The sequence below is a fragment of the Petromyzon marinus genome, chromosome 34, assembly GCF_048934315.1.
Source record: "Petromyzon marinus isolate PM22_M1 ecotype Great Lakes invasive population chromosome 34, UKy_Petmar_22M1.pri1.0, whole genome shotgun sequence".
Taxonomy (NCBI): domain Eukaryota; kingdom Metazoa; phylum Chordata; class Hyperoartia; order Petromyzontiformes; family Petromyzontidae; genus Petromyzon; species Petromyzon marinus.
Window position 1 is genome coordinate 7,305,576 of NC_133700.1, and position 25,932 is coordinate 7,331,507.

Consider the following 25,932-nt stretch of genomic DNA (forward strand, 5'->3'; position numbering starts at 1 on the left):
TGCCCCCCCCCCCCCCCCCCACCACAGATCCGCAAGGTGTCCTCCCAGCTGGCGATCGACATCCACTTCTGGCTGGGCTCACAGTCGTCGCAGGATGAGCAGGGAGCGGCCGCGCTCTACACCACGCAGCTGGACGAGTGGCTCGGCGGGTCGCCCAAGCAGCACCGCGAGCCACAGGGCCACGAGTCCGACACCTTCAAGGGGCACTTCAAGTCGGGCCTCGTGTACGGCTGAGCCATGGGCGCGGGGGTTTTATCGTTTGGGTTAGATCGCGCAAATATAAATGTGTCGCTAAACCCGCCGCCACCACCACCACCGCCACCCGACACAGCCAATTAGTACTGTTTGTCACGTGAACAAGATGTGTTGATTAGTTACTATTTCAGCACACCCACGGATGTTGGAGTCAACTCACAAAAATTGTTCACTCGACAACACTCGTGTGGAGGCCGGCACGGCACACGAGCGGGTGGGTGGCCAGCACCACGCCCGACCACCCCTGTCTCCGCAGCGGTGATGTTCATTCACCGTGTTCAGGTGGATTCATTGATAACTGGCGTCTCTGTGTGAGTCTATGGGTCTCTGTGTGAGTCGATGGGTCTCTGTGTGAGTCTATGGGTCTATAGGGGAGGCTCAGGGACGGTCCAGATATTGGCCACCGTTTTTTTGTCGGGAGAGGGAAGTCGAACTCGGGTCGCCGGGTTCGTAACGCAGCACGATAACCGCTACACTACCGCTCCACAACAACAACAACAACAACCGCCGTCTGCCACAAAGTGGTGGTGACGTCACCACTGTGCTTGTGCCAGGCTATGCACGTTTTAAGGCCACGTGAAGTGGTGAACGGCCGCTAGCAGGAGGTCATGCGACAGACCTAGGTGCCATGGGTTCACTGGTTGAGATGACTGGCCAATGCACCACCTGTGCCTCCTACTGTGCCAACTACCACTGCCCATCACCACAGCCACACGCACGCAAAGGCAAAGATTCCCCCCCCCCCCCGCCACGTGGCCACACAGACCGTCGGGGGCAAGTGTCATTGGCGAGCAACCCCCGAAGCGCGTGCGGCTCACACGTGCCGCCGTTCACCTCCCCTCCTTGTGTTGCAGATACATGAAGGGCGGAGTGGCCTCTGGGTTCAACCACGTGGAGTCCAACGCGTACAACACGCGTCGCCTGCTGCAGGTCAAGGGCCGCAAGAGCGTCATGGCGACGGAGGTGAGGCCCACGAGCTCAACCCTTTGAGGAGGAGGGGGAGTCCCGGGGTGGATTATGGGGCCTAGACCGTGCCAGAGAGTCGCACTTCCAAGATCCCGGGTTAGGATCTGGGTTCCGGCCGCCGTCATATTGTTTCTGTTCTATTTTTGTTTTACCAGGTTAAGGTCCCACTGAGCTACGTGGTAATGTTTCAGAAGCGGCTTGGCCATCACAAGTGGTGGCCCAACGAAGTGGCTTTTCGCGTGGGAATTTATCGCAGTCAAAAAATTACTCTCAAGGTGTGACGTTCATTCTTAATGTGGAGTGGAAACTCCGGAGGACCCGGAGAAAAATCTACGAGACCGAGAGTGAGAGAGAGAGGCATGAAAACTCCAAATATACAGCAGGCATTGTCAGGGTCGGGATCAAACCTTGGCACCATTGGTCAGTTGCATTAAACAACTTAATACGAAAATCTCCCTGAATTGACATTTATTTAAACAGCAGCGAAGGAATATGATGGAAATAATGTAAATTTGCAATGCGCCGGAGAGTATTGGCTCACTCTCGTACAGTGAACACTGCCTTCTTCTTCTGTGAGACCTTCCATTGGAATGGTGCGACACCGATAAGCTTGTCTAGAAGTACAGGGTTCTCAGAGGTTAGCTCTGTGGTATCCGCTTCCACGGTCCGCTCTCCGACACGGCACGAAGGATCGCCACTGATTCTGTGAGATGTCCAAATGCTTACCACCTCTCATGACGTGATGGCCATAGTGCGAGTAAAATGTTAGGGGGGGGGGGATTTTTTTATTACACAATCAAGAAATCCTCAAATTGCTAAAAAGAGTATTATTAGAGAGTACAAATTCGTCCACGGAGGAGATGGAGCGATGGAGGCCTTGCAGAAGAGGTAATGTTGTTTCACGTGCCTCAGTGGGTTTACTTATTCTCTTGGCTAACAGAGACAACAACAACGACTGAGCTCGTATACAGATGGCTCGTGGATTATTACATCGCAGGATTGTGGTTTAGGGGAGGCTTACATCCAGCAGCGGATTGCCCACTGTGGTGATGATGATAATAATTATAAAAAAACCCCAACACATTTGTTTTTGGGATTCAAAAGCTGACGTTGCACGGTGATGGTACTGGAGCACCAGGTGGCATAGGTAACATTGCCCCGGGTTTTTTTTACATTTCAATAAAACAGGTTTGGTAAGAGAGACTTAAGTAAACACAACAGAGCTTCTATAGCGACTGTTCTCACCACGCACCAACCATCACAACCCACTACCCTCCACCACCACCCCCCACCACCACCCCCACCACCACCCCCCACCACCACCACTCCCCACCACCATCTGCTACCCTTGCAAAGTTTTAGAGCCCCCTCTGTTCCTCATTCATCGTTCTTTTCACATTCGTGTACAAATTGCACACGAGGCCGTTGCACGTCCCAGGTGCCTGTCGATTGGCAAACTGAACACCACGTGCTGCACGTTAACGAACCACGGCGGAGATAAGCGATTGACGTTGTGGAGCAGCGACCGATGCGATAAGTCGACGTCTCGGATCTGTAATCGTTCAATGGTGCTGTGTCCGACCGCCTTGATGTGGCAGCCATCGTTCACGGAGCATGTGCTCTAACGACCACGTGCTCCATGGACCACGTGCCCCATCGATCACGTGCTGCACGGACCACGTGCTCCACGGAGCATGGCTCCCATAGACCACGTGGTCCATGGACCAGATGCTCCATCGATCACGTGCTGCACGGAGCACGTGCTCCACGGACCACGTGCTCCACAGACCACGTGCTCCATCGATCACGTGCTGCACGGACCACGTGCTCCATGGACCAGATGCTCCATCGATGATGTGCTGCACGGACCACGTGGTCAATGGAGCATGGCTCCATTGACCACGTGCTGCACGGACCACGTGCTCCATCGAGCATGGCTCCATTGACCACGTGCTCCATGGACCACGTGCTCCGTCGATTGCTCCACTCTGCCGTGGCAGACAAAGCCGCGGTTGAAAGCCCATTTGTGTGAGAGTTGAGCGAGCCCATCGGCATCACGATGATGCCCGACCGCCATCATTCAGCACGGTCCGCAGTGCACGGGGAAACCAGAAAAAGCCAGGAAGGGCTTCGGTTGGGTCGTTGGTGAGGTCTTTGTTGGTGGAGGTTGAGAAGCCTTGAAGTAGGGGCACACCCATAGAGGTGTTTTGACAGGCATGTCTGGTGTCAGTCACACCTGTGCCCAGAGGTTTAGAAACAAGGCCAGGTAATTTGAGCTGCAGCAATTGGAGTTATATTTCTGGTCTAAAGCGGTGGAGAGAGTTGGTAGGTACAAAGCGATTTTGGTTTCGTATTTACCGTAATAAGGTTACCACGTTGACATCACGAAGGTGCGTTTTTCTTTCAGAATAATTGCATTGGAAACAATAGTGATGTGTCTCTTGTGATGTGCCTCTGTGATGTTCCCTTGCGATGCGTCCCCCGCGATTCACCCCTTGCGATGCGACCCTGTGTCGCGCGAAGGTGGCCTTGACCTGGGACAGCATGAACAAGGGCGACGTGTTTCTGCTGGACCTGGGCAAGGTCATCGTGCAGTGGAACGGCCCTGACAGCAACAAGAACGAGCGCATGAAGGTGCCAGCAGCCTTTTATTTCAACGTACAGGGCGATCCACCGATGGACGTAACCGAAACGCACCAGGGCAGGCAACGCAACAGCGAGCGTCTTCCGCTACGAATGACACATGACGACGTTGTTGATAATGACAAAGATCCTTAATACCACATGGATTTGAAACCCGTTTCTTTAGAACTGCTTTTTGTGTTTAGTTTGTTGTCCTTCCCCCCGCACCTCCGATTGGCACGGTCGGCTACGTACAGTGCGAAAGAAGTTCATACATATGTACATCATAACAACCGTAAAAAAAAAAAGATCACGTAGGTGAGCTTGGGAAAAACAAGCCGCTCGAAGGGATGATGATGATGATGGCCGGTGGTCGAGATAAAAAAATGAGTGCAAGCCAAAAGAGGGAACACATCCGAGATAACGTCATCCATGGAGATGGAGCGATAAGATCCTCTCGTGTGCATGATAACGACGACGATGATGATGCTGACAACGGCGATGTCTGTCGTCGTTGTTGTTCTTCGTTGTAGCGTTCCGACCCCGTGCCCCTACCGGACATCTGTTTAGAAAAAGAGCTTCATAGCTCATCGGATTCATCCAACATAAATACATACCCTCACGATTCCGATGTTTGTGCATCTCAACCCGCCCCCGACCGACCGACCGGCCGGCCTCGAGCGCAGGGCCTGCAGATGTCCATGGACATCCGCGACCGCGAGCGCGGCGGGCGCGCCCAGATCGGCGTCATCGACGGCGAGGATGAGAAGGCCTCGAGCGAGCTGCTGCGCGTCATGGTGGCCGTACTGGGCGAGCGCAAGAAGGCGCTCAAGGACCCCGTGCCCGACGACCGGCCCGACGCCGCACAGATGTCCAACATCAAGCTCTACCAGTGAGCGGTGGCGGGGGTGGGCGGGGGCGGGGGGAGTAGGGGGGCCCGCCCCCCCCCCCCCCCGTCAATCACAGTAGAGTACAGTATTCCATCGTTATTCAAGAACCGGCGATCTGTTATTTGCGGGCTATCCGCAAACTGCATCTGGAACTCTGCCCGATTGCATCGAGGGAGAGATGAAGTGACGAGATAAGCGATGAGATAAAGTTACGTGTTTCTTTCATATATCTAAGAGCTTATTTACACATTGAATTAAGGTCATGAATTAAATGTGCTATTCACGAACGTCTCCGGAATGTATACCCTCGCCAATAATGAGGGGGTACCGCGCCATTATTTGACGCACTCCTTTTTGTGTGTGTCTGTCACAGCCTGTCAGATGCAGAGGGGAAGCTGGTGGTGCAGGAGGTGGCAACACGGCCACTCACCCAGGACCTGCTCAAGCACGATGTAAGGCGGCGACAGGGATTATGGGCGAAACACAAAAGCGGCACGCCCCCCCCCCCCCCCCCAACGCACATACGTACATACACGTTATCGTGATTTTGAAATGTTGACTGTGAGGCTACCACATTTATTGGAAGCTCAGCCGGGAATACCCAGCGAGCTGGCTGCCCCTTCTCTCCCTACCTCAAGCAGGCCAGCCCACTTTTGCCAAACCACACCCACTCAGCCGGTAGCCCCGTCCACATTCACATAGCCACACCCCCAATACAATCAACGGCTCCGCCCTACTCTGTATAGGCCCCGCCTAATCCTGATCATTAGACCAAACAAATATGTTTACCCGATTTTTCCAAAATCTTCGGGTCACCGGGACAGGTTTTCTGAAACCACCGGAACTGTTCCGAGCAAACCAGGCCAGGTGGCGTCTTTAAATGTGAGGGCACCTCACAGGAGGTGCCACGCGTCGCTCTGGTTTCACCGCGTCACCGATCCTTCAGAATGTCCAAGGCTCACTTCACGTAAATGTGTTCTCAAGCTCGGAGCTGAAATCCCAGAGCGCAGACCCCGCACACATCTAGGCACTGCTGTAGAGAGCAGAGCCCCTTGCCTGCACGGTGGCCCAAAATAGGCTCCAGAGATAGCTGGGTTTGCTGTGCGAGCGAGTGAGCACCAATCCGTTGCGGTGGGCCATGCCTGCACATCGCAGCACTGTGGATGTCAGGGTTGGTGGACCACGGGAGATTGGTCAAACTCACACACTGATCTGTGGGCCTCCCCATGCCGTGTCGGTCATGAAGGTTGGGGCGGGGGGGCATTGTTTGACCATACTTCACCATGATGGGTCAGTGCGGGTTGGTGAAAGGGGGAGGGGATACCAGGACCGGTGCACGAATCACCCGCCATTGATGCTTAGCCGAATCGAAATCACATCGGCGGCGGCTTGCTGATGTTTAGAAAGCGCGGTGCATCAACCGGTGTGCCACCGCTCCGCGCAAAACACGCAACAATTCGCTTTACAAACTAACAGTGAAGTTCACACGTCACAAACGGGCGATTGTGACACCTTAAGCATTTCGTTCACCGCGCAATGGAGAGCGCGGATTAGGTGGTGCACTATTTGCTCAGCCACAGGGTTCGGGGCGGGCTCGGCGCAACAATGACTGGGAATGTTAATAGGAGGCTAAGGCAAACATTGTGGCTTTTTACCGACAATGTGTAATGGACACTGTGCACACCGCAATTGTGCCAGTTATTGTTATTGTTATTTTTTAACAAAGCCTCCCCAGTCCCAAATTAATTTGTCGATTTGTTTTTGTTTACGAGGCAATATTTGTCAGACGTGACGTTGCAGCTAGCTGCTGAAACGCGTCCGGGGAGGGCGAAAATCATTCGGCCCTTACTGAATTGGCAGTGTCGGCGGGCGGTGGCGGGTTTAGCGACACATTCAAATTTACGCCGACCTAACCCAGTTAAACCTTTATTATGGAGCTCTGAAAAGTACCTCGTTTTACCAAGGCGTATTTTGTTGAGCACAAACACAGTCACAGTGCTCTGAAACCAGACATGGCAAGTCCTCGCTTAACGCGCGGCCTTGAGACTGCAACGCGTGCTCGCTACGACGCGGTTCTGCCATTGCGGAGGCACGTGTTCTCGCAACGTGGACCGCGCGCCGTCAGAACGCGTTATGGCTGGACCCTTCGGGAACCCAGTCACGGCACGTGCCAGAGAATCTTGCACGCGCTGCAGCGCGGTGCTGCTAATATTCGGAAGTGTGGGGGAAAGGCAACGAACTCCAGGCAGTGATCAACTACACAAACACCGCCGGCCTATGAACACCCGCACTTGCGAAGCAGCTTCTGTTTAAAAAAAAAAAAACATTTTCAGCATCGACTTAAAACGCGAGACTCTCGCTTGCAAATCGAACCGCGGCACTGTTTTGTTCGGCTGAGCGACCCTCCGCAGGATGTCAATGAGGTCAGCCTCGTGCTGGGAGTGAGCGTTTGGGTGCGTGGGCATTTACATACAGTACATCATTGTGTTTCCGACTTACGGACCCCGCGACTTACGAACGGCCCCCAGGAATGAATTACGTTTGTAAGTCGAAGACTGTCCGTAAACACAAATCGCAGTTTTAAAGAAAGCAGTTTTCTTCAAGTAGTCGGAGAGGCCCTACGTACCGGGCTACGAGGGAAGAGAGAGGGGGGGGGGGCTGGAAAATGGCATGTCAACCACGTCCCCATTTCAGTCCTTGCAACAAAGACAAAGATTCTTCCCTGTGTAGCCTTAACAGACTGTTGGGGCAAGTCCTGTTAGCGAGCACTGGGGCGCCACCGTGGTGAGATGTTAACTACCTCGCCTGGTATACAGGAGGTCGTAAGTTCAATCCCGACTCTGACGCCTGCTGCTGTATATTTGGAGTTTGCGTGCCTCTCTCCCCGTGGTCACGTGGATTTTTATCGTGGTTCTCCGGTTTCCACCTCCACATTTAGAAACACGCGATTAGAGCAATTTGGCTGCTATAAATGTTCACGTGATAAGCCACGCGCGTGAGCTATCATTTGTGGCCAGGTCCCTTCTGAAAAAGAGTTGCATAGCTCATTGGGCATTACCTGGAAGAAAAAAAATTCGTTTATAGTCAGTTACCTATGCAGACCAGGCACGGCACACGAGGGGGTGGGTGGGCCAACACCACGCCCAACCCGTCCGCCTTTGTATCCCCAGTGGCGATGTTAACTACACACCGCACCGGGTACTCACTTTGAGGCTGAGTCGACCTAGGAGAGCGGCTTGAGATTAATCGTCACTGGTGCCGGGTTCGTAGCGCGGGGGGGGGGGGGGGGGGGCGGGGGACGGCGGCGAACCGCTGCACCTGCGGCTCAGAATTCGCACCTCGGTACCATGACATCCACAGCCGCGTGGACGCCACTGCAGTGACTCCTCACTGTGCCTACCGATCTCCTTGCCAGACACAGAGAGACTGCCCCGAGACGTAATCTCCGCTTAGTTAACAAAGCCCCGACCCATCGTGACAGACCGCGAGAGATATCTACAAATAGAGCGTCAGGGGCACAGTGGATCGCGGAAATGAAACTGGATATTTCATTAAGAGATGAATGCCTTCTACCACTTCGCTCCCCAGCCAGACCGCCTTTGTTTGACAATCATAGTGTTCGTTTTATGGGTAATTAACTCGCAGGGAATTGAATGTTGTTTGTTTGCCGCCGATTGTGTTACTGGTCCTGGGAACATGACGCTCCGTAGCTCAGCTTTTAAAACTGACAGGGCCGGTAGGATGAAAAGCCTTTAAGCATACAGAGACACGGATAAAGATCCCCCGTGTAGCCTTCACAGACTGTTGGGGCAAGTGCTGTTGGAGAGCACCGCTGAAAGCCGGCACGGTGGCACACGAGCTGGTGACGTGGCCAGTAACCACGCCCGGCCGCCTTTGTCTCCCGAGTGGCGGAGTTGGCCTGATAACTTTAATCCGAATTGTCTTATGGTTGTTATTGTTTGACTTGCATCACACTGGGATTTTTGCACACAGCGTTGTAATACGGTGATTTTAGTTTTTTTTCTGGATGATTTGCTGGTTTATCCCAGGATGTTTCTGTTGCGCGTCGTCGCTTTAAGATTTTTCTCTGTTCATATTTTGTTTGTTGCGGTTGCACCCGGCTCAAGAGCCGCATGGCTCACAGGGCTATACCTAATAAATGAAACTTGAAACTTGATGTTTACACATCGCACCAGAAACTCATTTGAGGCTGGCCCGAACTTGAGGAGGCCCAGGACCGGCCCAAATAATCGTCACCGGTGTTGGCCGTGAGCGGGAATCGAACACACACTGCCTGCCCGGCAGTACTGTATAAACTAAACTATTTTATTATTTGACTAGATAAAGCCCACTGAGCTATTAGCTATTTTTCAGAGGCAAACTGGCCACAAGTGGTCTCTCAACAAAGTGGCTTTCATCATCGTGGAAATGTATAGCAGCCAAATATTCTCAGCGCATGTTTCAAAATGTCGAGGGAAAAACTGGTGGACCCGGAGAAAAATCCGCGGGGATACAGACACTGCAAACTCCAAATAGACAACAGGCGTCAGGGTCGGGTTCGAACCCACGACCTCCTGTGTACCGGGCGACGGAGGTAACATCTCGCCACCGCGGCAGCGCCCATGAACGGGCCTACCGCCACAGTTATTCAATCGGCAGGCCGCGTGCGCGGTGGGGTCAAGTGTTGGCACTCCCACCTCTTCGACGGCGCCTGGCCCGCGCGGAAGAGTAGGCCAAACACCACTCGAGAGCGGCCTCTCCGGAGCTGTCTCGAGCGGTGGCCACCTCTGCTGGCAGCGGAGTGAGCAAGGATCCGCGGGGCTGTGCTTTAACCACCGTTCGTCGTTTGAATGACTCTATAATAATCATGTGTTTTCTTAGGGGGGGGGGGTTAGATCACGTGAATATAGATGTGTCGTTAACCCACCACCACACAGCCAACCAATAATGCTTGTCAATGTAAACAAAACGTTGGCAATGAGTTACTACTTCAGCCCACCGATGTGTTGGAGAGTAAATCCACAACATTTACAATTCGAGTACTGTACCGTTTCGCTGGTCACATCCAGCTTCATCGGGCGATTTCGCCAGAATTGGCGTTGTTGTTAATGTTGTTGTTATTGTTGTTGTTTCAGGACAGCTACATCCTCGACCAGGGAGGGGTGAAGATCTACGTGTGGAAGGGAAAAAACGCCACCAAACAGGAGCGCCAGGGGGCCATGAGCCGGGCCCTAGTGAGTGAAGCCATCTCCTCCTCCTCCTCCCTCCACCTCCTCCCTCCTCCTCTTCCCTCCCCATCCCCCCCCCCATCCTCCTCCGCCTCTTCTGCTTGTCGTACGACTGCTGATGTAGATACAGAGCAACAGTCACAATTACACATTCAGGCGGTGTTAGCGCCGCGATGTCGACCTTCGCATTTGAAGGATACTCATCGGGCACTACAAACGTCGCATGTCCGACCGTCACGTATCTGCCCTGAGGCCACATTTAACCGGCGGGGAGCCGGGTAGAAGTTGAGGAGGAAGTCCCAGCGGCAGATTGAAACCCTTCTCCCGGTGTGGTGGTCGAAACGTTGGTGCGAGTTTCCGTGAACCTCACCGCAGCCTCTCCCACCCAGTAGCACAAACAGGCGCGCCCGCTGCAAGGGCACGTGCGGTGGGGTAAAGTGTGGGCACGGCCCGCCTGTGCCAACGCAGCTCTAGGAGCTCGCCGTAGTGGAGGCGCGTCCGCCAGCAGTGGCGTGAGCGAGCAATTGTGGGGGTGGGGGTGTAATCTTATTGTGAGAGTCCTCCATAACGGTCCCCGCAGCGTTGGCATTCCCCACCTCCTTACACGCTGATGCCCATCCCTTCGCCGAGTTGACCGGCAGTAACCCCGGAGTATGAAGAGAGGGGATTGGTGGATGAGCGGAGGGGGGAGTGAACGGGAGAGGGGGCCGTGTGGATAAGAGGAGACGTCGGTGTAGTGACGGGGAGAGAGAGAGAGAGCGAGCTGTGTATGAAGGAGGGAGCTGTGGATGAAGGAGGGAGCTTTGGATGAAGGAGGGAGCTGTGTATGAGGGAGGAGAGAGCTGTGGATGAAGGAGGATAGAGCTGTGGATGAAGGAAGGAGCTGTGTGTGGAATAAAGGGACTGGAACCCTTTGCTGTCTCCGTGTGTTGGTGAGGAGGGCGTCCGCTGCAATGCGATCAGGCAGGAGATGCCACGATCGCATTGGTGGTGTCTGATTGGCCTCGACATTCTCTCGCTGTAGGAGTTCATCAAGGCCAAGGGCTACCCCTCGAGCACCAGCGTGGAGGCGCTCGCCGATGGGGGAGAGTCTCCCATGTTCAAGCAGCTCTTCCAGAAGTGGACGGAGAAGGGGGAGACGCAGGGCCTGGGCAAGACCCACACAGTGGGGAAAATCGGTTTGTATGACAATAACAACAGCAACAACAACAACAACAGTGATGCCGTTACATCCGCCACCACCGCCACTGTCAACACCATCAACAGCACCCGAGCAAACGTGGAACCTTGGACCAACGTTGGTCCAACGGTACCGACCACACGACAACGTTGGCCCAACGTTACTACCACGACCGCAGCCACCATCACCTCTGTCAACATGAACAACAACAACAACAGCAACAAAAACCATTGAATGCTGAGTAGTTGGTGCATTGTCTCATATTGTGTGTGCTCTGCACGTGTGAGCGGCCGTGTAGCGGTTTGCGCGCTGCTGCGCTACGGACCTGGAGACCCGAATTCGATTTCCACTCACGGCAAACGCCAGCGACGAACACATTCCTGTGGAGGGAGCTGGTAGGAACGTTGGGTTGCTCGGTCAATGGCCTGGGTCAACGGCGGCACCACGTGGTGGTGTATTCCGGAAATCTGCCAGACTGTGAGGGCGGGCACAAGCCGGCGTGAGTAGGTTAAACGTTGAGTTTTATAAGGGCACCACGGGGTGACCAGCCACTCCCCACCTATCACCACCCCTCCCACCCCCCACCTCTCCCACCCCCCACCCAGCCCCATCCTCCCCACCCCCCACCCAGCCCCTCCCCACCCAGCCCCTCCCCACCCTCCCCTCCCCACCCTCCCCTCTCCACCCAGCCCCACCCCTCCCATTTTATCCGGGTGTCCGGATACACGTGGACAGACATCCACAGACATACACAATTAATCCCCTGCCTCCTGTGAATTAATCCCGGTTGGGCTTCCAGTCCACTACGTTTCCTACCAGTATTATCTGGGTCCCCGAGCTCGATTCAGCCTCAAATGCGCGCGATGGGCAAACATCCCTGCTGGGGAGACAAAGAGGGCCGGGCGTGATGCTGGCCAACCCACCTCCCTTTGTGTCCCGTGCCGAGCCTTCGTATGTGCTACTCGCCGACAACACTTGCCTCTGCAGTCCATCGAAGGCCATGCGGGGGGGGGGGGGGGGATCTTTCCGTTCGTGTGCGTGTTTCACACAGTACGTGTGCTTGCGTGTGTGCGTGTGCAGCCAAGGTGGAGCAGGTGAAGTTCGACGCCAAGATGCTCCACGCCAGCCCCGAGCTCGCGGCCGAGCAACGTATGGTGGACGACGGCACCGGCACGACCGAGGTGACGCACGAACAACACGAGAGACAAAGGTCTCACGTATAGCCTCGACCTTCTTATGGGGGCAAGTGCTGTTTGCGAGCACTGCTGAAGGCCGGCATGGCAGATGAGCTGGCGACGTGGCCAGTAACCACACCCGGCCGCGTTTGTCTCTCCAGTGGCGATGTCTTACACGTCGCACCCGGGTACTGATTTGCAGATGATCGTCACCGGTGTTGGCCATGAGCGGCAATGGAGCTCGGCTCGTTGAGATTGTAGCCACTGCTCCTCGACGCACGTGTCGGAAGAACTTGATAACGCGCAAAATCTCATTGCGCGGAAGCTATCGATGCTCGTGTTGAGAGTGAGGCAGGTTAAGTGCATGAACAGCAGAGTGGACTAATTCGGTTGTGCCGTGGGGAGACGATGCAATCACACCAACTCCGGTCACCCTCGCAGCAGTGGATTTTGGCTGGCAATTGAACAAAGCCGGTAACCGCAACGTGCGGCGCTTTCAGACGCGCTTCTGCGGCCGTCTGGAACGCTCTTCCTTATGATGTTCGGAAGCCACCGGGAGCCATGCACTGTTAAATCATCGAGATTGAAAATTCACTTCTTTAGAACTAATTTTTGCGTTTAGTTTGTTGTTCTTCCCCCCGCACCTCTGATCAGTGCGGTTGGCTGCGCACGGTGCGAAAGACGTTCAACATACATACAATACTTAAGCAAAAGTGTTCCGACAAAGCCATCACCATCGTCATCATCATCATCAACATAATCGTCATTGTCATCATCATCATTGTCATCATCGTCATCATCATTGTCATCGTCATCGTTATCATCATCATTGTCATCATCATCGTCATCATCATAATCATCATCATCGTTGTCATCATCATCGTCATCATCATCGTTGTCATCATCATCGTTGTCATCATTATTGTCATTCCCGGTACCGTCCCTTCCCAGGTGTGGCGCATCGAGGATCTGGAGATGGTGGCCGTGGACAAGCGCCGTCACGGCCAGTTCTACGGCGGTGACTGCTACCTGGTCCTCTACACCTACGAGCGCAACAACAAGCCCTCCTACATGCTCTACATGTGGCAGGTAAACAGCGCTTATTGATAGCGGCAGCAGCAGTAGTAGTATCGCCATGTGTTCATCAGAATCATCAGCAGAATTGTCATCTTCAGCAGCAGCATCGCCACGTGTTCATCATCATCAGCAGCAGCAGAATGACCATCTTTAGCAGCAGTATCACCACGTGTTCATCATCATCATCAGCATAATGACCATCTTTAGCAGCAGTATCACCACGTGTTCATCATCATCAGCATCAGTAGAATTGTCATCTTCAGCAGCAGCATCGCCACGTGTTCATCATCAGCAGAATGACCATCTTTAGCAGCAGTATCACCACGTGTTCATCATCATCAGCATAATGACCATCTTTAGCAGCAGTATCACCACGTGTTCATCATCATCAGCAGAATGACCATCTTCAGCAGCAGTATCACCACGTGTTCATCATCATCAGCAGAATGACCATCTTTAGCAGCAGTATCACCACGTGTTCATCATCATTAGCAGCATCATGTTCATTGCCATCATTATCGTGGTCACCATGACGTATCACATAATCGTTATCATCATGATGTGTTAATTGTGATTCGCATAATCATCATCATCAACATCATCCACACACTTTCATCATCATTATCCTGATCACCATTTAAATATCATCATCACATGTTCATCATCATCTATGATCATGATTATCATATGTTTATCACCATCATCATGTCTCTTATAAATAATAATAATCACGATCATCATATCTTCACCGTCGTATAACGAGTCATCATCATCAGCTCATCCATCGTAAATTACCAGCCGTTCTCTTCAATGACCCCTGAACTCTGCTTGAAGAGCGACTTTGTTTGTCACGCGTGGCTGTAGTGGTTGTGGTGGCTGTGGTGGCTGCTGTGGTGGTGGTGGCTGTGGTGGTGGCTGTGGTGGTGGCGGTGTTGGTGGTTGTGGTGGCTTTGGTGGTGGCTGTGGTGGCTGTAGTGGTGGCTGTACTAGCGACTGTCGCGGTGGGCGTGGTGGTGGTTGTGGTGGCCATGCCGACTGTGATGGTCACTGTGGTAGAGCTGTGGTGGCTGTCGTGGTAGTCCTGTTGGCTGCGGTGCTAGCGGTGCGCCGCGGGATGTCAAACACCACTTTCCCCATCAGTCTCTCGAAGGCTATCCGTGGCGGGGGATCTTTGTCTCTGTGCGGTTGCCGTGGTTGTGGCACAGGGCCGCCACGCGACCAAGGACGAGGTGACCGCCTCGGCGTACCAGGCGGTGGCTCTGGACGGGAAGTACGGCGGCGAGGCTGTGCAGGTCCGCGTCGTCATGGGCAAGGAGCCGCGACACTTCCTCACCATCTTCCGCGGCAAGCTCGTCATTTACGAGGTGCGAGATGTTGACTACCTCGCCCGGTATGCAGGAGGTCGCGGCGTCGATCCCGACCCTGGCGACGCCTGCTTGTATATTCGGAGTTTGCGGGTGTCTCCGTTCCCTCTTCCGTTGCCTTTGGTTTGCGGGGATTTTTTCTCCGAATCCTCCGGTCTTTCCCCCGACATTTAGAATCAACTCGCTTTCAGAGCATTCGGCCGCTACAAGTTTCCACGCGAGCAGCCATTTCGTCGGGCTGTCATTTGTGATGGCCAGGTTGCTTCCGAAAAAAGAGCTGCACAGCTCAGTGGGCCTCACCTGGTGAAATAAACACAGGGTTTAGTTTTAGCGCTCGCTTTGAGGCTCCAGGGCTGGTTCAGAACGATGGAACCCAGGTCCGCCCGGGTTCCATAGCTTAGCACGCTAACCACCGCACGCGTTTGTACTCACGCCGCGGACGTCAGGGTGGCACATCGCGGGACAGCCGCAAGGAGCCCGAGCCGCCCATGCGCCTCTTCCACGTGCGCGGCAATGACGAGATGACCACCAAGGCCATCGAGGTGCCGGCACGCGCCTCCGCGCTCAACTCCAACGACGTCTTCGTGCTCAAGACCACCAACACGTGCTACCTGTGGTGCGGCAAGGTCAGACATTGTTGTCACGACGGGTTGCGTTTTTTTGTTTTTTGGGGGGGGGGGGGGGGGTTGGGGGGGGGGCGGTTTCCTGCGAAGGCACGAAGGCTCAAAAACCCCCCCAAAAGGCCCCGACGGCCCGGAGGTTCGTCTCTCTGTGTGCGTCCGTGCGCGTACGTTCATCCGCGTGCGTCTGTGGGCGCTTGTGTGCGTGCACGCCGATCTGTGTGCGTGCACGTTCACTCGCGTGCACGTTCATCCGCGTGCGTCGGCGTGCGCCTGCGTGTCTGCGCGTGTGTGCATCTCCGTGTCCGCGCGTCTGCGTGCGTCTGCGTTGATCTGCACGCGTGCGGTCCACCAGGGCTGCAGCGGGGACGAGCGTGAGATGGCCAAGACGGTGGCGGAGCTGCTGTGGAAGGGAGACAAGCAGACGGTGATGGAGGGCCATGAGCCCTCCGAATTCTGGGTGCAGCTCGGAGGGAAGTCCTCCTACGCCAACGACAAGCGGTGAGCGTCGCCGCCTCCAGACGGGCTCGGGGTGACGCGCGTCGCGAGTCGGCGTCCGACGTTTCGCTCCACGTGCCGGGAGCTTCTTCGGGAACTGAAACATTTCCCTGACCAATTCGGCCCGTGTCGCTGTGTGACACGGCATAGCATGCCGGGCAATGGCGGAGCCAGGATTTTCAGGTGGGGGAGGGGGGGGGGGCAACCCCTCCAGCAATGAATAATGATAGAGGAGTTGTTAGTAAGTAAGGAGTTGTTAGTAAGTAAGGAGTTGTTAGTAAGTAAGGAGTTGTTAGTAAGGAGTTGTTAGTAAGTAAGGAGTTGTTAGTAAGTAAGGAGTTGTTAGTAAGTAAGGAGTTGTTAGTAAGTAAGGAGTTGTTAGTAAGTAAGGAGTTGTTAGTAGTAAGGAGTTGTTAGTAAGTAAGGAGTTGTTAGTAGTAAGGAGTTGTTAGTAAGTAAGGAGTTGTTAGTAAGTAAGGAGTTGTTAGTAGTAAGAAGTTGTTAGTAGTAAGAAGTTGTTAGTAAGTAAGGAGTTGTTAGTAAGGAGTTGTTAGTAAGTAAGGAGTTGTTAGTAGTAAGAAGTTGTTAGTAGTAAGAAGTTGTTAGTAAGTAAGGAGTTAGTAAGTAAGGAGTTGTTAGTGGTAAGGAGTTGTTAGTAAGTAAGGAGTTGTTAGTAAGTAAGGAGTTGTTAATAGTAAGGAGTTGTTAGTAAGTAAGGAGTTGTTAGTAAGTAAGGACTTGTCCCTTGCTTTTTATCCGACGCGTATGCGTCGATGGCACAGCCATCGATCGAGGGTCGAGTTCGAACCGCGTTGTGTGATCGGCATCGTGCTCGCTGAAGGCGTTTGCCTTCAGGGAAGTCGTGGACTGTAGACGCAACTGCGCACACTTCTGTGAGTAACTTATAACCGCTTTGCCGTTACTTATTGCCAATTATGGACTCAGCCTATTGTCCTATCATCTCATAGAGTCCCTTGCACATAATAATATCCTACACAGTGGCAGCGGGGGTCATAAAATGCCGATTTATTACTAATAAACCCCAATGATCCGATCGAAATTAGGGATTTCGATCGGATCATTGGGGGGAGGCACGTGCCACCCCACTCCCCCCACTGGCTCCACCAGTGATGCCGGGTAACCGTCCCGTGTCTTACTTGGTAAAATGAAAATAGCACGCCGGGAGACTCACCATCCTGTGGCCAGGTTGCTTCTGAAAAATAAGTTAAAACCTCAGTGGCTTGTGCCTGGTAGCATGGAGATGGTTTAGCTTAATTTGTATGGGTTTGGGTGATTTTTCACATTTATTGTACCTTGCACTACTATCGTGTTTTTGTAACTGTTTGTTGTCATAACGTTCTTACCCCGTGCCCCTACTGGCCATCTCTGAAAAAGAGCTTTATCGCTCATTGGATTCCTCCAGTATAAACAAATATTCTGATTCTGATTTTCCGAATCGGTCCTGGGCCTCCCCTAGGTCGACCCAGCCTCGAATGAGCACCTGGGAAGAAAAAGGTGGCCGGGCGCGGTGTCTGGCCACCCACCCCACGCGCCACCGTGGCGGCCTTCATAGCTGCTAACGAACAGCCCCCAAACTTCTGTTCAAGGCTATAAGGGGATGGGGAATCTTTGCCTTTGATTCCGTGTCACCGCGCCGTGCCCGCTCCCCGGTTGAGCCCGTGCCGCCGTTGCCCCCCGCGACCGCTGCAGGCTCCAGGAGGAGGAGACGCGCGTGCAGCCGCGTCTCTTCGAGTGCTCCACGCAGACCGGCCGCTTCTTCGCCACCGAGGTGACAGACTTCTCGCAAGACGACCTGGACGAGGACGACGTCATGCTGCTCGACACCTGGGACCAGGTGAGCCGAGCTCGCCGTGGGACGAGGGGTATAGGTCGCGGGGGTTCCCAAAGCGGTCGGTGGTTTGCCAACAAAGCTCCAGACCTCGCGACGCGCCACCATCCGCCCGCGCTTCCTTCACCAAGCCCTCTTCACATCTGCAAAATCTGCCCCACCCACGTGTTTTTCTTTTTCTGGATTGTTCCCGATGGTTGTTCTGGATTGTTCTGGATGGTTCTGGGTGGTTGTTCTGGATTGTTCTGGATAGTTCTGGATTGTTGTGGATGGTTCTGAATGGTTGCTCTGGATTGTTCTCCATGTTCTCCGTTGTTTTGGATAGTTCCGGATGGTTGTTCTGGATTATTCTGGATAGTCCTGGATTCTAGATTTGAAGTTTTCGTGACTGCAATGATCCATACTCTTTGGTTCTTTCGGTAAAGTCACGTAGGTAAAAATAAAGTTAATAAAATCACGACGTTTCGGAGGCAACACAAGCTTCCGTCATCAGTAATTTTGCTGTGCTAGTTCTGGATTATTGTTCTGGATTATTCTGGATAGTTCTGGATGGTTGTTCTGGATTGTTCTCATGAAATGCCTCTCCTACTGAAGCTTGTTGTAGAACATCCTCGTCAGTTGAATGGGAATCAAGCCTAACTCGCAACTACGATTCATAGCATTGGTCGTGAAAGCCTTGGTAGGAAATTAACTCGCATGTATTTGCATAAATACTCAGTAACTGATTTGTACACGCACGACTAGATACGCGTATGATGATGCGTGCACATGTCTGGGGAGTGGTGGTGTGGCGGTTAGCGTGCTGTGCTACAAACCCAGTGACCCGAATTTGATTCCCGCTTGCGGCCAGCAACAGCGGTGATGATTATGTGATCCGGTCCTGGGCCTCCCCCAGGTCGACTCAGCCTCAAATGAGTACCTGGTGCGGTGGGGAGACAAAGGCGGACGGACGTGGTGCTGCCCACCCACCCCCCTCGTGTGCCGTTCCGGCCTTCATAGGTGCTCGCTAACAGCACTTGCCACTACAGCCTGTTAAGGCTACATGGGGGATCTTTGTCTTTGCATGTATGTTGAAATTCTTTCTAAACACAGAAACCATTTATCAAGAAATGAGCTCCGGCGGCTTCCTAATGTCGGAAGGAAGAGCTTTCCAGACAGACCGCAGAAGCGCATCTGAAAGTGCGCGACGCGGTGCCCGTTCCTTGTTCGATGGCGAGGCAAAAGCCTCCGTGTGCGTGCGTGCGTGCGGCAGATCTTCCTGTGGGTCGGCAAGGGCTCGACGGACACGGAGAGGAAGGAGGCTGTGCGCTTGGCGCAGGAGTACATCGACACGCACCCGAGCGGGCGAGACCGCGACACGCCGGTGCTGGTCGTCAAGCAAGGCTACGAGCCGCCAACGTTCACCGGCTGGTTCCAGGCCTGGGACAGCTTCAAGTGGAGCGTACGTCGTTGTCGTTGTTGTCGTTGTTGTTGTTATTTTACGTTATTATTACTACCAGCACTCGCTAGAGACACGCTGAAGATTCATCACCCGGGAAACACTCGGAGCGGAACGTTGGACATTGTGCTGAATGTACAACGCGAGTTGTACACCGAAAGCCTTGCAACACCACGACTGCTAAAACCCACAAAGTAGCAAAAAATGTAATATTGCATTCGTACAACCTTAGTAGGACTCGTGTTATGACGCTTGCTTTGCACGTGACTTGTAATTTCGCGTTCTGCAGCGGTGACGCCGCGGTTATCGTTGTTGATTTCTTTTCTTCTCAGTCTGGAAAGTCGTACGATGACCTGAAGGCCCAGTTCGGAGACGTCGCCGCCATCACTAAAATCACAGCGGTGAGTTTTCTTTTTATTTCGCGACGGGGGTACGGAAACAGAACTGCAGACGCCGCTTCTCCTGCATGGCTGGCGTTGATCTCGAGCCTTTCTCTTTGATTGCCAGGCCACCGCGGGCCATGACGTGCGGTCCCCCCCGACAGTACACAACACGTGAAAGCACCCTCCCCCCAATGCTTTCAAACGGTGTGGCGGCCCTCACACTGACGATGTCTTATCGTCGAAAACGGGCCCCCCCCCGCCCGCCCTCTGAAAATGAGTGAAGTACACCGATCTAGAGCGGCGGCAAGCGCCACGAAGGTTGAGCGAGCCAATTGTGTCAGGAGTCGTAGCCGAGGGGTTTATCACTGCCGATGATGTCGCCTTCACGTTGCTCTCTGTGTGAGTCAGTGGATATCCATGTGAGTCTGTGGGTCTCCATCAGTGCCGGATTAAGCTAGTTGCGGGGCCTGTAGCATATGTTATAAAGGGGCCGTAAATTAAAAAAAACACACACAAATATTGAAACACTAATTTTTGACTTGCATAGTAAATGGTATTCTTTCATTTGCTTTACAGCCAGATAATACGACAAATCGCTAACCTTAAACACACAGTCGTTAATACAATTGAAGGCAGTATAGTGCTATAGTAATAGAGCAAGTGCAGAATCACTTAACCGGAATTGATAGCTTGACAGCATTTAGCGCAGGGCTCTTGAAAGTGCGGGGCCCATAGCATATGCTGCTTTTGCTACGAGGATAATCTGGCACTGGTCTCCATGTGAGTCTAGGGTTCTCAGTGTGAGTCTATAGATCTCAGTGTGAGTCTATAGGTCTCAGTGTGAATCTATGAGTCTCCATGTGAGTCTATAGATCTCAGTGTGAGTCTACGGGTCTCACGTCAGTGTATGGTTCTGTATGTGAGTGAAAGGTGATCTATCTAATCTCGTTCATAATTATAGAGCGCCTTCACTCAAGGGGCTTCACACAGCTTAACTACACAATGAGTACAATGATGTAGATGTCAGTGGCGTGCTACGAGGATTGAGGAATGAGTGACAGTGATAGAGGGGTACCTAAGCATCACGAAAGAGGGGCAGGGGAGGGACAGGAAAGAGCGAAGGGGCGAGGGATGCGACGAGGAATGGAATGAGCGATGGAGAAGAGGTGAGACTTTGAGAGAGGAAGGGAAGGAGGCTCAGGGGTGGAGGGGGGGGGACTGCTTATTGTAAGTTCAAACTCCGGTCGCTTTTTGGTGTGTTTCATCAAGGCGCGATCGCCACCTGTACGTTGGACGTGGCGCTGCAAGCCTTCGAGTTAAAAATATTGACACGGCTACAGCAGCAAAGCCACTTTTGCCAGAAATTGACGCTCGGCAAACCAGGAGATTGGCCATCGTCAAGACCACTCGCGGCAGCGGCTTTTGGCTCGCCTTCAAACAAAGACGGCCACTGCATTGCGCGCTTTCAAATGCGCTTCTTCGGCCGTCTGGAACGCTCTTTCCTTTCCAACATATTAGGAAGCCACCGGAGCTATGCACTTTTAAATAATCTCGATTGAAAACTCATTTTTTCAGAATAGCTTTTTGTGTTTAGTTTGTCATCATTGTCCCTCACCTCACGCAGACCCATAGACTCACACAAAGACCCATGGTTTGTTGTCCTTCCCCTGCACCTCCGATTAGCGCGGTTGGCTACGTAAGACGTTCAACAAATGCCCCTGATTCGCGAGCGCGCTCCCTCACCCTCGCCACCCTCGCCACTCACCCTGCGCGTGGTGCTCGTGCGTGCTCGCGCGCGCCCCTCCAGGAGATGCAGGTGACCAACGTCAAGAACCTGGCGGCGGCCGAGGAGCGCACGAGCGTCCAGAAGGCGGCGGCGGCGGCCAACACGGGCAACATCACCACACGCGACGGACCCTCAAGCTCGCCCACCGCGCTGTGGGCCACCGGGCCCATCCCCATCGCCGACAAGTTCTACGCTCCCGAACTGCTGCTCAACAAGCAGCCCGACCAGCTGCCCAGCGGGGTGGACGCCCAGGTCAAGGAGGTGCGTTCGCTCGCTCGCTCATCAATTTGCTCGTTTGCTTGCTCGTTCATCGTTCCTTCGCTCGCTCGTTCATTTGCTTGGCCGCTCCTTCATCGTTCATTCGCTCGCCATGCTCCGTCGATGCATCGAGCCGCCTCAGCCCCCGTCGCCCGCGGCAGCCTCTTAACATCTCGCCGCGGTGGCGAAATGTTAACTCCCTCGTCTGGTGTGCAGGAGGTCGTGAGTTTGATCCCGACCCTGATGCCTGCTGCTGTATATTTGGAGTTTGTGCGTGTCTTTCTCTCTCTCTCCCCGTGGTCGCGTGGATGTTTCTCCAGGTCCTCTGTTTTTCCCCTCCGCATTTAGAATCAACATCACGCATTTAGAATGTTTGTCTGCTATACATTTCCGCGTGATAAGCCACTTCGTTGGGCTATCATTTGTGGCAAGGTCATTTCTGAAAAAGGAGCTACATATGGCTCAGTGGGTCCTACCTGGTAAAATAGAAAAAGTTTAGTTCAGTCATTACTCTGTTATCGCCGCTGTTCAGTCACTCCCGTAAAGCTCTATCATCGCTGCTGCCACTGCACCGCGGCAGTGGCTGCGTAGCGCTAAGAGGCGAGTTCTGGCTCGATCAGAGTCGGAACGTAAAAGCTCTCCGGTTCGCTTTGTTCACCTGCCTGTCACTCTTTTATCGCTCCTACCACCAGCCAAAGGTAAGCGGATGTGCGGTTATATATATGCGTTCGCGGCTACATATTTATTCAGAACCTTCATGGTCAAATGTTCGTGTGCTCGTTGTTTCACGAAATTCGCGCGGCATAATTCTGACCGAGTCGGTCACCGCGTGCCGACGTCACGGACCGGGGTCGCGGCAAATTACCGTAAGAATTTGACACCGCAACAACAACAAAAATCACTCGACTGGGAATTACACCGCTCGACAAAGGTGTCCCCCGCCTCGCCCCGACCCCAGACCGCAGGTCGTGTCCGTGAAACGACGCCTGCACGCACCATCATCAGAATTGAAAGCCCGTTCTTTTAGATCTGCTTTTAGTCTTTTATTTTTATACTAGCCCCCTCTCCCCCCAGCACGCCCGATTAGCACGGTTGACTACGCACGGTGCGAAAGAAGTTCAACGTATGTACGTAGACTCACGCAGAGACCCATAGACTCACGCAGAGACCCATAGACTCACACTGAGACCCATAGATTTACACTGAGACCCATAGACTCACATAGAGACCCATAGACTCACGCAGAGACCCATAGACTCACGCAGAGACCCATAGACTCACACTGAGACCCATAGACTCACACAGAGATCCATAGATTCACACAGAGACCCATAGACTCACACTGAGACCCATAGACTCACACTGAGACCCATAGACTCACGCAGAGACCCATATACTCACACTGAGACCCATAGACTCACGAAGAGACCCATAGACTCACGCAGAGACCCATAGACTCACACTGAGATGCATAGACTCACACAGAGCCCCATAGATTCATACTGAGACCCATAGACTCACGCAGAGACCCATATACTCACACTGAGACCCATAGACTCACGCAGAGATCCATAGACTCACGCAGACACCCACAGACTCATGCAGAGATTCATGGTTTGTTGTTCAACATACATACGTACAAGGTGAATACAACTGATGCGCTGCTTCAAGTATCGTACAGGCCACGGTGAGAATGTTGTTGCTCCGTGTGAGGGTCAATCGGAGCTCAAGGCGAGACTGTGCGTTCACTGGGACGTGGTTCATCGATGAGGCCTGAGGGCTAAAGGAGTTCAGATACAATTCACCACTGATGCTCGATGATGACGTTGTTCAGCCATTACTGGGACTCCATACTAAGGCGAGTTGATCGTGATTTTTATAGCGCAAAGGGACCAACCGCTGGGCGAATGCAACCTCCGATCAGCGCGGTTGGCTACGTACGGTGCGAAAGAAAGTTCAGCGTGCATACTAACACCTCCCCCTCCCGGCCCGCCTCCCCCCCCAGATCTACCTCTCCGACGACGACTTTGAGCGCGTGCTGAGCATGAGGAGGGAAGCGTTCTACGGCCTGCCGCTGTGGAAACAGCAAAACGTGAAGAGAGACAAAGGCCTCTTCTGAGGTCCACGCGCTCGCCCCACCCTCGAGAGAGAGCGGCGCACGAACACAAACGAAACGTCGGTCGCCCCGCTCGCTGCGCATAGCCCCCCCCCCCCCCCCCCCAGAGAGAGAGCGATCGTTGGCATCATCGTCACTGTTGTCGTCATCGTTGTGGGGTTTGTAGCGGTCGATTGAGCCGCTGCATATTTCTCATTGATAATCGTTGTTGCTGGTGTTCAAATGGAGGCGATGGTGATTTGGGAGTGGGGGGGGGGCACGGGGCGGATTTCTCCCGTCAGGTCCACGAGCTCAGAATCCCGCAGTCATTTAATTCAGCGGGGTCGGTGCCCACCTCATGGTGGGCTCAAAAAGATTTTGCCGCCCGGTTTCCCGTCTGTCTTCTGTGGTCGGCGACCAACAACGGGCGAATTGCGAGTTTAGTTAATCCCCTTTCATCCCCTGTGGGACACAAAGGCCGCAACGAGCTCCCTCCACTTCTCCCTGTCCTTGGCAACGTGCTGAGCTTCGCCATCAAGGGAGGTCGATCGCTGCCGCCAGCTCGTCCGTCACGGTCTCGCGCCAGGTGGGCCTCGGGTCTCCCGGGGTGTCCCGTTTGCCCGGTGGTTGTCCGTCTTTTGGACGAAATTTTTCGTTTGTTTTTGGCTATACGGTCAACCTTGGTCCATTCTGAGAACGTGACCGAGCAGTCGGAGAGTCGCCGCCCCTTGACGTCTCGCGTGATCTTAGGGCAAACGGGCGAATGTTGTGGCAGCCGAGATTGAGATGAGTGTGGAGTGGCGGCGGGGGGCGGGCGGGAGGGGTTGGTGGGGGGCTAATTGTGTAATTCACTCGAATTCATCGGTGCCACGAAAGTTTTGACGACCTTAAGTGGTACCCCCGATTGCTGCTCTGCGAACATGGACCAACATCTGCAACGTCCCTGTCGGGTTCTCTACTCCCCACTAAAATAAAACATACAATAAATAAAAACCTTCTTTCACAAATTCCATCAATTGTCCACCGGAGTGCGCTGCAACCCATTCATTCGATATCGGACAGACGGAAATGTAACGAAATGTCTCCTACTTAATGCTATCGAGGGAACATTAAGCAACAGAATTACCGTCGTTTTATATAAAGTGCGATACTATTCCAACAGTGTGCAGTAGTAGTTGTAGTAGTAGTAATAATAATGATGATTACAGGAATGTCCCACCCTTCATCAATCTGCTACTTGGGACATAGGCGACCTCACGGGGGTGGTTGTTTGACCATACTTCACCACGCTGGTTAGTGCGGAGGGCGGGAGGGGGGTGTGCAGGACCGGTTCGGACATCACACGCCACTGAAGTTATCGTCGCGGCCCGGGGAAAATGAAGCTCAACATTTGACGAGTTCGTAGCGCGGTGCGCCAACCTGCCGTGCCACCGCTGTCCCCTCGATGCAGTAGGCACCGCTTGTTGTCCGTGGCACCCACTACTGAGGTGGAGTTAAACAAATAAAATAAAACGTAATGCTCTCATCACGTTTATCGTGTGGTCAAGTGTGGCGATTAAGCTTAATTACGGTTCCACGTCTGGCACGCACAACTGTACCCATGCGGTCCCGACACCGCCGCAATGCACGTCTGGGTTAAGTGGCGGCGATTTCACGACAGGCGACCCGACAGCGAGCCGCAGTCGTTATGGCTTTACACGAAAGGGGAATTCTCAATATGATTTGTGCATTTTTAGATTGTGACTTTTTTTTTTCTCCCAAAAATAAATCCAATTCCAGTCTTTCTCGAAATGTCATCACCAGTTTTTGTTGTTGTTGTTGTCGTCGTTGTTGTTGTAGTCCTCAACAGTTGTTGCTACTGGAGGACGAGTGCGAGGGCCAACTTCGGGCGGACACACAAAGACAAAAGTCCCCCGTGTAGCCACAACAGACTGTTGGAGGCAAGCGCTGTTAGCGAGTAGCACCTAAGAAGGCCGGCAATTGTGGCACTCGAGGGGGTGGATTGCCTGAACGATACCTGGCTACCTTTGTCTCTCCAGTGGCGATGTTTACACACACAGCACCAGGTACTCATTTGACGCTGAGTCGACCTAGGGGAAGCCCAGGACTGGTTAAGATAATCGTCACCGGCGTTGGCCGTGAGCTGTCATCGATACTCGGATTGTCGGGTTTGCCGAACAGGGCGCCCAACGCTGCACCACTGCTCCCCATGCACTCCATCGCATGCATTGGACACTTCAAAGACGCG

General features: G+C 53.5%; 1 protein-coding gene across 1 annotated transcript in view; it reads left to right on the forward strand.

Moving 5' to 3' along the window:
* LOC116948657 (advillin-like) overlaps window positions 1-25,480 on the forward strand; it is a 37,992-nt gene extending 12,512 nt beyond the window's left edge. Inside the window, exons 4-20 of the mRNA XM_032965559.2 lie at window positions 28-224; window positions 1,110-1,218; window positions 3,745-3,855; window positions 4,530-4,735; window positions 5,107-5,185; window positions 9,869-9,967; window positions 10,986-11,139; window positions 12,222-12,322; window positions 13,268-13,405; window positions 14,599-14,757; window positions 15,204-15,383; window positions 15,733-15,878; window positions 17,586-17,730; window positions 18,977-19,165; window positions 19,495-19,563; window positions 21,353-21,592; window positions 23,595-25,480. Coding sequence (XP_032821450.1) covers window positions 28-224; window positions 1,110-1,218; window positions 3,745-3,855; window positions 4,530-4,735; window positions 5,107-5,185; window positions 9,869-9,967; window positions 10,986-11,139; window positions 12,222-12,322; window positions 13,268-13,405; window positions 14,599-14,757; window positions 15,204-15,383; window positions 15,733-15,878; window positions 17,586-17,730; window positions 18,977-19,165; window positions 19,495-19,563; window positions 21,353-21,592; window positions 23,595-23,708 — 2,436 coding nt within the window. The 3' untranslated portion in view covers window positions 23,709-25,480. The remainder of the gene's footprint in view (window positions 1-27; window positions 225-1,109; window positions 1,219-3,744; window positions 3,856-4,529; window positions 4,736-5,106; window positions 5,186-9,868; window positions 9,968-10,985; window positions 11,140-12,221; window positions 12,323-13,267; window positions 13,406-14,598; window positions 14,758-15,203; window positions 15,384-15,732; window positions 15,879-17,585; window positions 17,731-18,976; window positions 19,166-19,494; window positions 19,564-21,352; window positions 21,593-23,594) is intronic.
* Window positions 25,481-25,932: the final 452 nt, after the last annotated feature.